Below are 13,527 nucleotides of genomic sequence, written 5' to 3'. Positions count from 1 at the left end.
CTGGGATGGTTTATCAGCACTTAGCATAAGGCACTCAAATAAAATCAAAGCACAAAACAACGTGGAGGGAGAGAACATACAGGTTGTTGATTTAGTGAGAGATACAGGTTTTTGAAAACAGTATCCAAACTGTGTATGCCAAGAAAAATGCAATCTCCTCCCATACATGGTGCACAATTACATTAAAAATAATAATAAGATCCATTTTTTTACCAGTGAGTAAAGGGATTTTTAGCCTTTGCCTTGCAAGTATGTAAGTGAACATTCACATTATAACACCAGAATTACTTACCTGTCTATATAAGTAACAATATTGGGGTGGTTCTTATCCCTCATGACCAAGATTTCTGTCAGTAGTTTCGTGCTACTCTGTTCTTGGAGATTGATCAGCTTTACGGCCACCTAAAATGATGTTGAATACCATGAACTGAGGAGTCTCCTGCCTGCGACCACAACAAGAGTGGAGTGCACAATTTTGGAATGACACAGCCAAGCTGTGCCCAACGGTCTTGTGGTTCGACATCAACACCATTTGTAACTGACATGTCTATGGCCCCTTCCTCAGCTCACTCAGGTGCCAGTTACAGGACCCAAGGCCATGGATGTTTTGCCTTGTCGACTTGGTTCAAATGGGCTGGAAACTGGCAACCACAAAGCTCTAACAACACTCTGCACCCAGGTGCTTCTCAAAAGGCCTTAGTCTACCATCATGGTTATCATTTACACATGTTTTGCAAACACAGAGCAATTTTGCTCCTGTGAGAATATATCAAAACAGCTGGTAATCCTTTAGCATTTCTAGGGGACTTGATCAGTATTTCATAAACTACTGCTATTCTTGATTGCACAACAAAGCCAACAGAACCATATGTTACAGATCAACATTTCCAAACGTCTGACAAAGGTTACTCCATGGTTACTCCAACAAAAATACAATCCTAGCACTTCCTAAGTTCTTCAGTTTGGACTTTGCAACTCTAAAGAAAATCTTTAAGACGGTTTAGCTTTGCAATTGGCTATGCCCCACGTTATAAGCAGGGCTTAGGGCTTTTAGACACCTTGTAGACCTCTAAGCACAGTTCCCAAGCACAGCACTGCAGGTGGATAAGGAACTACCACAAAGATTCCGATCCGTTTGCTGACAGCCAGATATGAGAATTCAGGAATATGAAGCTGGAGACTGAAAGAGCAGAGGGACTCTCTAAGACACTGCCATGTCTGCTTATTACAAACAGCATCTCTGTAATGGGCTGTCATGGACACTGAACCAAAACACAGCTGTATTGCTCAGGAGAGATCTTTGCTCTTGGTAAACGTCTTCTCATAGATGAGTGTGTATGTCAGCCAGCTTCACTAGGACCGAAGCACAAACCTTCGTTGCAAACATGATCTCTCCTTCATTATCTTTTGCATTAAGATTTTCAAGATGAAACACAGGGTGGAGAAGAGGGTTAAGCCCTATCTGTGCCTGAACCTGGGGTTAAGAGAAACTGAGCGTGAATGACAGACAGGAGATCTTGCAAATCCTGCTCCCTGCTGCAGGTAAGACGTTGCCTGCATCTAGATGTCTTTGACCATGCCTTTGGGACACAGTCGTAAATCCTGATCAGCTCTGAGAGACGGGAGACTCTGAGCCCACTGTCTGAGCCTGAATGACAGCAGTCACCATCAGCTAGTCAACTAAAACCATGCTAGCGTGTCCTTCTCTGAAAGATAACACTGCTCTCCTTGCTTTCTTTCAGTAGTTAAGAAAGACAAAATTTGCCCAAAATGCCTTTTGCAAGCTGCCTCTAGCCTGGGCTTCTGAGGAACAGCCTTTGCAGCAAACACCAGCGACCCAAAGGTCCAGCCACAGCTCACACCAGAGGGCAAAGCTCTCAGGAGCTGCAAACTTGTTGACTTATTGGCACTTACCGCTCTTCTTCTGACAGCACTGAATGCTTTATAAACGGTTCCGAAACCCCTAGAAACAGAAAAGCAGTGAAGAAAAGAGAAGCTGATTAGAGCCTAGGAGTGAAAGCCAGCTCAGACTGCCTGGACTGTTTCTAATAAACACCTGGCTTCATCTACTCTTCAGCAACAGAACAGCAGCCCAGCAGCCCTTTGCTATGCCAGGTGTCCAAGAGAGGTCCAACAGGAAGAAAAAGAGCCAATCCAAATTTCAAATAGACACGTGAGATTATGGGGGGCAGTTCTTTCCCGTTTTCTTTTTGTGCCTGTGCTCACATGTGTTTTTCCCAGGCAGTGGAGCATATAGTTCTGGTGGGCCTTCTCACACCTCTTTTCTGAATCTCTCTGCCAAAACCAGGCCGCACCATGCAGTGATTCTGAGAAGTCCGAACACTGGTGATGGCCCTTTCAGGAAAGGACCTGGAAAAAGCTTTCTCCAGCATGCAAGGAAAGCAGTCTCCAGCCATCCTGCTAGGTCACAGCTAGAGGAGTTTAAGGGGTCGACTGTTTCACACACAAAAGGGAAAACTGCTGAAAACACAGGATGCTTAGATAGCTTTTTGATGTGTCAAGACCCATTGGCAGCTACTTCTGTTAGATGCACCAGACAGGGGAAAGACCCTACTTTTGAGGTATCTTCTTTTGTTATTGCCTCATGACATACAGGAAGGAAAGTTGGGTTGAACAACAGTCTTGGGGGATTATTTTCAGTCAACTCCTAAAGCCATCCGGCAGATGATGCATTTTTCTCTCAAGTGCACTGGCTCTCTGTTCCTGAAGTTCTGAGTTTTCACCGCACGGGCTAGGAAAGAGAGCTCCTTCTTTCATCTCTCATTTCACTTTCTAAACTCGGTGGTAATAATCCTGACTACTGCATATTGTTCTCAGCAGAAGATTGGAAAACATGTTACTGAGAACTGTCATCCGACAGCTACCAGAGGGAAAGTTGCTATTTTAGGCAGTAAAGCTTTTTCTCTTTCCATTAGCCTGGTTGCCTCCTCGTGAGACATGCAAAAAGCATTTCTCCTAAAAAAATGAGCAAACAGCTGCCACACACTTGAGGGCCAGGAAATCTTGCAAATCCTGCTCCCTGCTGCAGGTAAGACATTGCCTGCATCTAAATGTCTTTGACCATGTCTTCGGGACACACTCATAAATCCTGATCAGCTCTAAGAGACGGGAGACTGTGAGCCCAGTGTCTGAGCATGCTTGGAGCTTGCCTGACTTCACACATGATATGGCATCAGCAAAATACCTGGACCATGGTTTTCTAGAAGGAAGTGTGTTTGCACTCACCCTTCTCCAATTTTTTCCCATCCACTGTATTTCTTCATCGGATTTCCCACATTTACAGTGCTCCCTGAAAGACACAAAAGGCAACAGGCTGATTTACAAACAGAGATCCCACCTTCCAGCACATCCAACATGCAGCCCCTCCGGCTGGGGCTCTGAGCACTTTGTGGTCATTTGGGTAATAACTACAACAACAACAACAACAACACAGGCAGCTTTGTAGCACAGATGGCCTGCACAAAGTCTGATTGTTTGCACTCTAAACTTTAAAGTTCCTTGACAGGAAAGTAAGTGCATGGGGAAAGAGCCAAGGAAGGCTCCAGCCTCTGCAGTCATACCAGCCCTCAATGGCAGGGCAGGTATGACAAAAGGGTTTCTAAAGCCCAAGAAGGAGCATTGACAACCACTGTGAAGAAGCCACAGCCAGGCTGAGCCCCATTGAGAGCTGTTGCCCCCATTCAAGACAGAACGTTATTGCCTTTGAGAACGGACACATGAAGCAATAGATCAATCTGCTTTTTGGTCCAACACTTGACGATAGGCACAGATTAAACAGAGCCACAAACTCTTTTCCTAAAGTATGATATGCTCAAGGCTTGAATCCAGTGCTTAGTATGGCAAGAGCATGAGCAGGCTGGGAATCAGCCGTAACAAAGTGCCCTGTGTCTACGGAATATCCACTGGGGTGGGCTGGAGGCTTGGTCATGAGAATGGCCTGCAGGGCACTTTTACCTGATGATGCCACATAAAAGAAAGAAATGGAATAGGGAATGTTATAAAAGTATCCTTTCTTGCTTTTGGGGCTCACTGAAAACACCTTTCCCTTCCTCTCTTATTCATGCTGTCACCTGATATTCTTTCAAAGGGGTTCTTGCTGACAAAACTGTAGAATTCTTGCAAAAACAAACTGTAGATGTAATGGCAGTAGTAATACCAACCCAAAATTACACCAATAAGAAACCAATTCCAAAACCAATTGATTTCAGTGAAGCATTTTGGCTCTTAGGACTGGTGAGACATCAGGAGTCTAGAGAGAAACTAGGAAGCCAAATATTCTGCTCCATTAGGCCACTAGCACACAGGAATTCACTAGGTCATTTGCTAGGTCACAGCCTTTTGCTCCTCTGGCAACAATCCCTGCTTTTGGCCTTTAGTGTAGAAGGAAGCTCAGGCAAGGCATCTCAGGGCGAGCTGCCCTCAGAGGCAGGAGGAACACCCCAAGTGCTTTCTCGCTGCCTCACAGCACAGCAACAGGTTCTGTAGGAAGGTGTAAATGCCTCTAGGACACTAAACGGAGAAGGAACACGTGGCACAGCTCATGCTGAGACATGCACACAGTACACTGCTCTAGCAGACCAGAAATACACAAGACATACTCAGCAGCTTCAGGGACTCCTCCTCACTTATCTCTTCAAGCTGCACTGCGTCCAGGCGCAAGATGGATGAATGGCTTGGGCTTGAGTTCTCAGGCTGGAGAGCAGAGGCTTCTTTAAAGGGTGCTGCTGCATCAAGAGGTGTGATGGAAGGTTCACCTCTGTGTATCTGGGACAAAAAATTGGTTTATGTCAGAAAAGTATCTGGCAGAGATGCCCCAGGGATCACATTTCAAATGCAAGCCCTTATGAAGATGCCACATCCAGCGCTCTTAAAACTGCTCCCTTTATTTTTGATGTCCACTTCTAAAAGTGAACAGGCAAAAACAAAAGCCTAGTCTTCCACTAGCTCACAGTTTCATGTTGCATTTTCACAGATTTCCTGGGATATGATTGCAAGAATGACTGCTCCACTTCTTTCCAACAATTCCCTTCCCACTCTAAAGACTGCACATACACTTGTAGCTCCTTATTCTAATGTTCTACCACCTCCCATCAACTCTTCTATTTCTGCAATATCTTAAGTAAGTCTTCAGCCTCCAACACTTCTTCCTTGAAAGTGCCTGTGCCTCACTCAGACCTTGCTCAGCTTTGTGACCAATCATCAGTTCGGACTTGTCTGCTATAGTCCTTCCCTCCTCAGTACCAAGATCTACCTTGCAGGCCCTTCCCACTGCCCTTCCCTCTATCACTGCACAACTCAGGCTTACCTGGCCATTCTCGTCCTGCCTTCCTGCCTCCTGCCTCAGCTGCTCAAGCTGCTGCCAGGTTTGGTGTACCCCTCCCTGAATCTGGCACAGCCTCTCAAAGAGCACATTCTTCTCATGCTCCTTTTTCTGCAGGACCTGCACAGGAAGGTAGAGGAGATGGCTTTGAACTTCCCATACAACACTTGTGTCAGGTTGCGTGCTCAGATCTCAACTCTTGCACCCCCAATCAAACAGAGCAAAGCAGTGAGAGACTACAGCCTTGTTACTGTCAGCCATATCAGAGACTATGAGGAAAGGCAAAGAACAGCTTTAAATTTCACCCCATCATCACAAGAACAAGAATCACAATGGATATGGACCACTTGATCTAAAATCTATCTGGGTCACCATGTTCACTGGAAAAAACATCTCGAAAAACTAGGCCAGTAGTAACAGGACAGCAGAAATCCACTGGGATGACTGCTGGCAAGTGGACCAGCCCTACTGTCAGGGTGGCAGCTGAGATTCAGTGGAGCAGTAAGTCTCCTTCAGACCAGCTGTGATGGAGAGCACAAGAGGATGGCCATCAGAGGGAGTGCCCCCATCATGCTGCTGCTGAAGGACAGAGACCACTGTTGCATGACTGCAGTGCCTACCGCTGTTTCCCTCACCTGGTTTTGCAGAGCCTCCCTCTGCTGAAGCAGAAGATTGTACTCTTGAATTCTTTCTATTTCTTCCTTGTGCCTCTTCTCCACTGCCTTGATCTTACCCTGAGCTTTCTGCAGCTCTGCTTCCAGCTGTTCCTTGATGTTCTAAAAACACAAAGGGATGCAAAGTGACAGGGACCTGCCGTCACGCTCAGGTTTTCCTCTTTCAATCTCCAACTCCTGTTCTTTCAGACACTTGGTTCTGTGTCTCTCCCCAGCGCTGCTTCCATCCTAACCCTTCCTTCCTGGTGCTCATCTCTGGACCTGAAGGGCTCTGTGCTTTCAGGGCCTGCTACAGTCCTTCCCTCCTCAGTACCGAGATCTACCTTGCAGGCCCTTGCTGCTGCTTTCCTTCTGTCTGGGGGCTACTCAGGCTTACCTGGCCATTCTCTCGTTCCTCTTTCATCTCCTGCCTCAGCTGCTCAAGCTGCTGCTGGGTTTGGAGCAGCCTGTTAAAGAGCACATTCTTCTCATGCTCCTTTTTCTGCAGGACCTGCACAGGAAGGTAGAGGAGATGGCTTTGAACTTCCCATACAACACTTGTGTCAGGTTGCGTGCTCAGATCTCAACTCTTGCACCTCCAATCAAACAGAGCAAAGCAGTGAGAGACTACAGCCTTGTTACTGTCAGCCATATCAGAGACTATGAGGAAAGGCAAAGAACAGCTTTAAATTTCACCCCATCATCACAAGAACAAGAATCACAATGGATATGGACCACTTGATCTAAAATCTATCTGGGTCACCATGTTCTCTGGAAAAAACATCTCGAAAAACTAGGCTAGTAGTAACAGGACAGCAGAAATCCACTGGGATGACTGCTGGCTTAGTGGACCAGCCCTGCTGTCCAGGGTGGCAGCTGAGATTCAGTGGAGCAGTAAGTCTCCTTCAGACCAGCTGTGATGGAGAGCACAAGAGGATGGCCATCAGAGGGAGTGCCCCCATCATGCTGCTGCTGAAGGACAGAGACCACTGTTGCATGACTGCAGTGCCTACTGCTGTTTCCCTCACCTGGTTTTGCAGAGTCTCCCTCTGGTGCAGCACAAGATCGTACTCGTCTAGAATTCTTTTTATTTCTTCCTTGTGCCTCTTCTCCACTGCCTTGATCTTACTCTGAGCTTTCTGCAGCTCTGCTTCCAGGTGTTCCCTGATGTTCTAAAAACACAAAGGGATGCAAAGTGACAGGGACCTGCCATCACGCTCAGGTTTTCCTCTTTCAATCTCCAACTCCTGTTCTTTCAGACACTTGGTTCTGTGTCTCTCCCCAGCGCTGCTTCCATCCTAACCCTTCCTTCCTGGTGCTCATCTCTGGACCTGAAGGGCTCTGTGCTTTCAGGGCCTGCTACAGTCCTTCCCTCCTCAGTACCGAGATCTACCTTGCAGGCCCTTGCTGCTGCTTTCCTTCTGTCTGGGGGCTACTCAGGCTTACCTGGCCACTCTCTCGTTCCTGTTCCATCTCCTGCCTCAGCTGCTCAAGCTGCTGCTGGGTTTGGAGCAGCCTCTCAAAGAGCGCAGTCTTCTCACGCTCCTTTTCCTGCAGGACCTGCACAGGAAGGTAGAGGAGACATCTTTAAACTTCCTGTAGAACACTTGTGGTTTAAGACTGAAAACTGACAGTCTTGCACATTCCCAAGGCACTGTGCTTCTGCTCTCCTGGGTTGCCTTCTGCCCATGGGGAGGCTCAGTTTCCTAAGTGAGACCAGCAGTATATATATATGGTCCAGCCCTGACTGAAACTCCAACAAACTCTTAGGTAGCTAACAGGAAATGGGTGGCAGTTCTCAAGCGCCTGGCCTTGCTGCCCAGGCTATCCCTCCTCTTCTGCAAGAAGAGACAGTTGTGGGATTCGTTTTCTCTTCAGGCCTGCAACACCACCTGTGCCTTCCTTACATCTCCCCTCTGGTAGCGACTCCCACTGCACGCCCTGTCCCTCAAGGCACGAGCTCTCGTGGTTGCTCAGGAATCACTTCTGTTTACAAAGACGCATCTAAGAGAAAATTCTACTCAAAAGGATGGTGTCCACTGAAGGACTAAGAAAAGGATCCCGGAAGAGTCAAATGCAAATTCTCCTTTCACTGTCTCTTTCTTGCTTGGTTCTGCTTCCTACCTTGTCTTGTTCAGCTCGCATGGTGGCGACTTCCTGCTTCATCTCAAGCAGAGCTCTCTGGTACTCTCTTTCTCTGCTTGCCTTGCAGGTCTCCTGAGTCTCCAAGACTTCCAGCTTTCTTGTCTGATGGGGGAGGAACACACTTCCACATGAAGGCCCAGCCAAGCTCCTCAAGTGAAGAAAGGGAAGCTTCATCCCTCCCACAACCCCCCACCTGAACAGTCCCCAGTAGTGTCTTTGTGCCCTCTAGGAATCATGTACAAACAAGGAACTGAAAAGCAGGGGGAAGAAATGGAGATGTCCCCTTCCCCTCTCTCCTAGCTGTCTGTTTCCTGGCACCACCATCCTCAGGATTTCTCCCTGTTCTCAGGGACTCTGCAGTCAAAGTTCACCAGCCTTTTCATCCATGTAGAGCTGCAGATGGACTGCAGGGCACTAAGGAGGCCAGCACCCTGATGCCCTAGTCTCAGGAGAGGCCATTAGCTGAAGTACCAGGAATTAGTAGCCTTTCCATACACTTCAAGACCAGAGGTAAGGTCATCTCTGTCCACCATGGAAGGACAGAAAGAAAGGAAGGCAGTTCCTGTGACTACAGTTGGCCATAAAGCTTGCCTGAAAAATTCAGATGCATATTGTTTCTTACCACCTTTTGCAAGAGCTTTCTTTTTACCTCTTCAAGAGCATATTCCAAAATCCTGTGTGTAATGTGGTTCAGCTCTTCTATCGACTGCAGCTCTTGATCCAAATCTGCCAGTTCCTGCTTCTTATAGGATCTCCATTCTTCCACTTGATTTTCAAGGCCCTTCACATTCTCTGCAAACATGACAAAGGGTGACATTCAAAGTCTACTCAAGGAGTGGACTTTACTGACCTTATTCTAGGAGGGACCTGCCCCCAGCTCCTTCACTGCTCAGAGGCCCGGCAGACACAGGTGGTTTTGTAGCACCTTCTCCGGGCAGGAGCATCAGAAGAAACAAAGTACATGAGGGTCTCACCTTCCATCACCTCCTTGACCTGCATGATTGTGTGAACTTGGCCTTTCAGGTGACTCCTGGCCATCTCCAGCTGAGAGACGTGCTGCTGAGAGTCAGACAGGCTGCATTCCATGCTCTCCTTCTCTGACCTACAAATTATGAAGATGAACAGAAATTACTTTCTTGCTCTGGACAGCCACATGGGAGTTTTTCCAGGAAGATGTGGTTCAAGATCCCTACCCCTGAGTATGGAAATGGAGTCCGTGAAAACTCAGAGACAGCAAGTGTATTTAAAGTAACAAAGCAGACCCCTATGAGGGAGCGCCCAGGCTTTTGTTATGACCTTGCCTAGCACAGCAGATAAAGCTCAGCCCACTTGGATCTCGACAGCCAAATCTTACTGCTGTTGTCTGACCACCACACACATGTAGTGTGCCCAAACAGTCTGTGCCCAGGAGCAAAAGCACAGCTTCTGCTCACAGCCCTGATCTCATCAGCACCTTCAAGGCACTCTGCAGGGGCAGCGAACAGACTATTTCCCTGTCTGACTCGGGACATTTTAATGCTGTTAACAGTGTACATGGAGGTACCTAATTTTCCAGACACTTCTATTTAAAAGGGACTAAAGGGATATATCCGATGATACAGTAAAATCTCAGGCTTGCAGCAGCATTTGTTAGAAATCTGAAGTAGATTTTCTCTGGACGACAACTATGTGGGATGAGAGACAGGTATCCTGCAGTTTAAATTCCTGGAAGGTAACAGAAGAACTTGCTACCTTTATTTATAGCTTTATTTAAATAGGAAGCAGGACCATCCAAAGGGACTTGACAGGTTAGAGAGCTCGGCGGACAGGAATGGTGAGCAAGAATGCCCAGAGATTGTGTAGAAGTCAAAAGACATTTCCCTGTTGCTGCTGCTGCTGCTGTTGCTGCTGTAAGCAACTCTAGGTCCTGAACATGCTTCACATGAGTTAGCCCAGAAGGCCTTCAAGATTTTCAGCATGACCCTCTTGCTTCACCCTAAAATGGCAGTGACCTACTCACAACACTTGTGTCTCAGGGCCTTGAATTCTGAAGATCTCATGTCAAACTACTTGGCAAGGAAAGACTGATGTTCAGAAGCACAGAAGAAGAAACCAAAACCAGAGAAAAACTTGAGGTTTCAGCGAACATCTGCATAGTTTCCCTGCTACTCTGTTCAGAGCCAGGTTGGCTTCCTTGGGACTTGGCACCAGAAAGCGCAAGGGGTCACAAACCAGAGCTCATCTTTCTTCTCCTTCAGCAGACCCCTCAGGAGCTTCAATTCCTCCCCTCTCTCTTCCACCATGACCAAATCCCTCTCTAATAAAGAGGGGTTTCTCTCAACAGTAGACAGCTCTGTGTCGGTCTACGAGCAGGGGACAGACAAACAAGTCTTTAATAGCAAAGAAGTCTCATTTCCAAAACCAAGGTGACACATCATGTCCCACCTATGGCAGTCCAAGAGACTTTCAACAGCCTTCTAGTCCTAACTCAGAGTGCTGGAATTCCCTGACTAGATCTGCATCACTCTTTGTCCTTGATGCAGGTAAAACACTCCTCACTGAGAAAGGAAAACAAGGTTCCAGAAATCCTAGACCTTTCCAGAAAGCTCAGGTATTCTCAACAGCTTCCTGCCTGCTAACTCTTCTCTCTTTTTTAATACATTGGTTACTTCCCAAAGGTGTTCTTTGGCTAAGACTCATTTTCTTAGTCCAGATTTTTATGCCCACAATTACTCTTGCCTTCAGCGGGGAAACAATGAAAGAGCCTGCAAGCTATATGGGGACGAGCTGTGTATGAATTTCCAGTCCAATAATCATAGGATCACAGGATGATTCAGGCTGGCAGGGACCCCAGGAAGCCTCTGACCCAATCTTCAGCTCAAAGCAGCTGGGGTCAGCTAAGGGATCTGGGCAGGTTGCTATGCAGTTGTGACTTTCAAATTTCCAGAGGTGGAATCTGCAGAGGCTCTCTCAGCCACTTGTTCTGCTGCCTGATTGCCTTTGTGGTTCAATTCTTTGCTCTCTCCTGAAACTGTGTGTGAACCTCTCTTCTTGCAAGCCTATGCCTTTCACCAGCTACTCTGGTCCGGTTTGGAAGGATTTTTTTCAAGGTTCATAAAGCAAGTACAAGGAGGCAGCTATCAGGGGGCAGCCACACCTGCCCACGTGCTTGCTTCTCCCATCTATGCTCCAATGACAAGCATGCAAAATCCCTTCTTTGACACTGGACCTCCTAAAGCCCATCAATGCCCTGCCCTGCCCAGAGAAAGTGAGAAAGTATAACACTCACAGGAGCTCCTGGACACTGAGCACTCCATCCATCCTCTCCTGCCACTCCATCTCTTCTGCCTGGGCTGAAGAGTTCTCATTGGCAGAAAGCTCTTCTGTCAGGGCCTGCAAAATGACTCTTGAGTTGGTGTGTGTGTGCCACAAGAGAAGCAGGGAGCGTTTCCTTTTTCTGATCTGCACTACACCAAAGACAGTGCCAACCAAAGCTGCCACTTACTGCTTCGGGATGTGGAGTGACAACAGGTGGAAGTTCCTGGGCACCTGCTTCCTCCTTAGCCTCATCCTCAGGAACAGAGGGAGGTTCTGATGCTGGTGTTGTGCTCTGTGGACAGATTGCAGCATGAGGGACAGGGAATAACCTGTCATTTAGAACCTGAATTTTACTGATTGCTATACCCAGCTGGACTGAGAAGAAATCATGAACTTTGACAGAGGATTCTAAGACACTCCAACTACATTAAAATGGGCTAAGTAGAGCCATTAGATAGCAATGGATATTGCTCTGAATTAGATATTCCACCCTAGCTGGAATCAGTCAGCAACCTTCTGTCTGCAAACTTGACCTTTGTCCATTCAAAAGCTCTTAAGTGGAACTTTGGGGAAGAGGCAGTGATCCCTTTGCTATTGCTGATGCAGACACTGAGATGGAGTTTCTTTCAGCCTACCAGGCTGGCACTCTAGTGCAACAGGCCAAGCTCACAGCTTGCTCCACAATTCCCAAACACCAGGAATGTCAAAGGAGGCTTTCCCACTCACCGTAGGATGGGCTTCTCTCCATCCACGTGTGAGGTGTCCTGTAACAGGAAAGGGAAAAGGAACAAAATGCTGTTAGAAAACTCTCTGTGCTGGGGAATCCCACAGAAGAGGTCAAGCCAAAGAGAGGACAGTTTCCTTTCAACACATCCCTCCAGGGATGTCCACACGGTTCTTCAGCACAGAAGCAAAAGAACAGCACAATGTATTAGGTTGTGTCTAGGTTTGCCCACCTTTTGCCAGTAATTAAGTAGTAACTTCATGAAGAAAATGCAAACAGTCAATGCTTTTCTTCTACCCAGCACGAGCTAAGGCATCTTTTTTCTTCCCTCTTTCCTGTACTTTCTTTCTTTCTTTCTTTTTATAAACTGCATGATCTAATTCCCATTAACTTGCTGAAAACATTTCCCCAGAAAAGCTTCCCCCAAGTCCCCCTCAGAGGTGGCAGTTCTGTTCTGACACAGCATGGGAACACCTCCTGGCTTCAGGAGCATACACTAACCCTTTTGGAGTTTGCACTTCATACCAAAGGCAATTGCTATTTTAGCACACAGGGAGTGTCAAGTCACACAGCCAAATCCTTTACTGAGGGAATGAAAGATGCTTTCCCTCCAGTCTGGAGAGAACTGCAAAGTTTTGAGAAGGACTCCTGGTGTAGTCTCCTAGGCTGCGTTTTAGAAGTTGTCTTGCTTGAACAAGCAAACTGAGGAAATTACAGACTCCACTGGCACAGACCATCCCATGAAGGGAAGGGAAGATCTGCAGGTAACATTCCAAACGCTGCCCAAGTCCCACTGGCTAGAGACATCCCCTTTTTAGCTGAAGCTCTTGACAGGAGCTTTATCAAACTAATGCCCTCTTTGTGGCATTTTTGTTCCCAGATGCTGTACCTAGGACAACCCTCTACTTACGTGCCAGGTGAGTAAAATAATAACCAGAGTCAGTCAAAGCAGTCCAAACTGCTCTACAGAATCGTTCCATTGTTTGGGTAGTGCTGCACAAGTTCGCAGACTGTACAACACCAAGGGAAAAACCAAAAGGACACTCCTGACAGGGTTCAAAGGGTTGGCTGAGGCGCCTCGATCGGGAGGATCCTCCTGCACTGAGCCAGCCAAAGAGCTGCTCTGCACACAGAGACCTTCCGCGCACCAGGGCAACCTTCACCGGACAACGCTGTGACACGGCAACATTCTGCTGACGTCACAATGGCAGCCACTCCATGCTGCTCTGAGAATTCATGCATAGCAACCCAAGCTTCTCTGCAGCAAATGCAAAAAAGAAAAGCCTGCAGAGTTCTCCTCTGCCCCAAAGCAGCACAAAACCCCTTGTTGTCCACAACCTACTGCTCTGAGGATCCAAGAATAACTC

General features: G+C 47.3%; 1 protein-coding gene across 1 annotated transcript in view; it reads right to left on the bottom strand.

The window, feature by feature from the left end:
• The window catches only part of LOC139681167 (uncharacterized), a 30,735-nt gene that overhangs the window by 15,438 nt on the left and 1,770 nt on the right, over positions 1-13,527 (bottom strand). Inside the window, exons 2-16 of the mRNA XM_071574396.1 lie at positions 12,163-12,200; positions 11,624-11,728; positions 11,408-11,511; positions 9,114-9,241; positions 8,789-8,931; positions 8,119-8,241; positions 7,441-7,554; positions 7,023-7,166; positions 6,392-6,505; positions 5,977-6,117; positions 5,327-5,461; positions 4,620-4,785; positions 3,247-3,310; positions 1,915-1,963; positions 293-402 (exon numbers count right to left, since the gene is read on the bottom strand). Of these exons, the coding sequence (XP_071430497.1) occupies positions 293-402; positions 1,915-1,963; positions 3,247-3,310; positions 4,620-4,785; positions 5,327-5,461; positions 5,977-6,117; positions 6,392-6,505; positions 7,023-7,166; positions 7,441-7,554; positions 8,119-8,241; positions 8,789-8,931; positions 9,114-9,241; positions 11,408-11,457 (1,481 nt within the window). The 5' untranslated portion in view covers positions 11,458-11,511; positions 11,624-11,728; positions 12,163-12,200. The remainder of the gene's footprint in view (positions 1-292; positions 403-1,914; positions 1,964-3,246; positions 3,311-4,619; positions 4,786-5,326; positions 5,462-5,976; positions 6,118-6,391; positions 6,506-7,022; positions 7,167-7,440; positions 7,555-8,118; positions 8,242-8,788; positions 8,932-9,113; positions 9,242-11,407; positions 11,512-11,623; positions 11,729-12,162; positions 12,201-13,527) is intronic.

This window comes from Pithys albifrons, chromosome 20, assembly GCF_047495875.1.
Source record: "Pithys albifrons albifrons isolate INPA30051 chromosome 20, PitAlb_v1, whole genome shotgun sequence".
Classification (NCBI taxonomy): Eukaryota; Metazoa; Chordata; class Aves; order Passeriformes; family Thamnophilidae; genus Pithys; species Pithys albifrons.
Note: the sequence above shows the minus strand (reverse complement) of the source record. Positions and strands in the feature narration are given on the sequence as shown.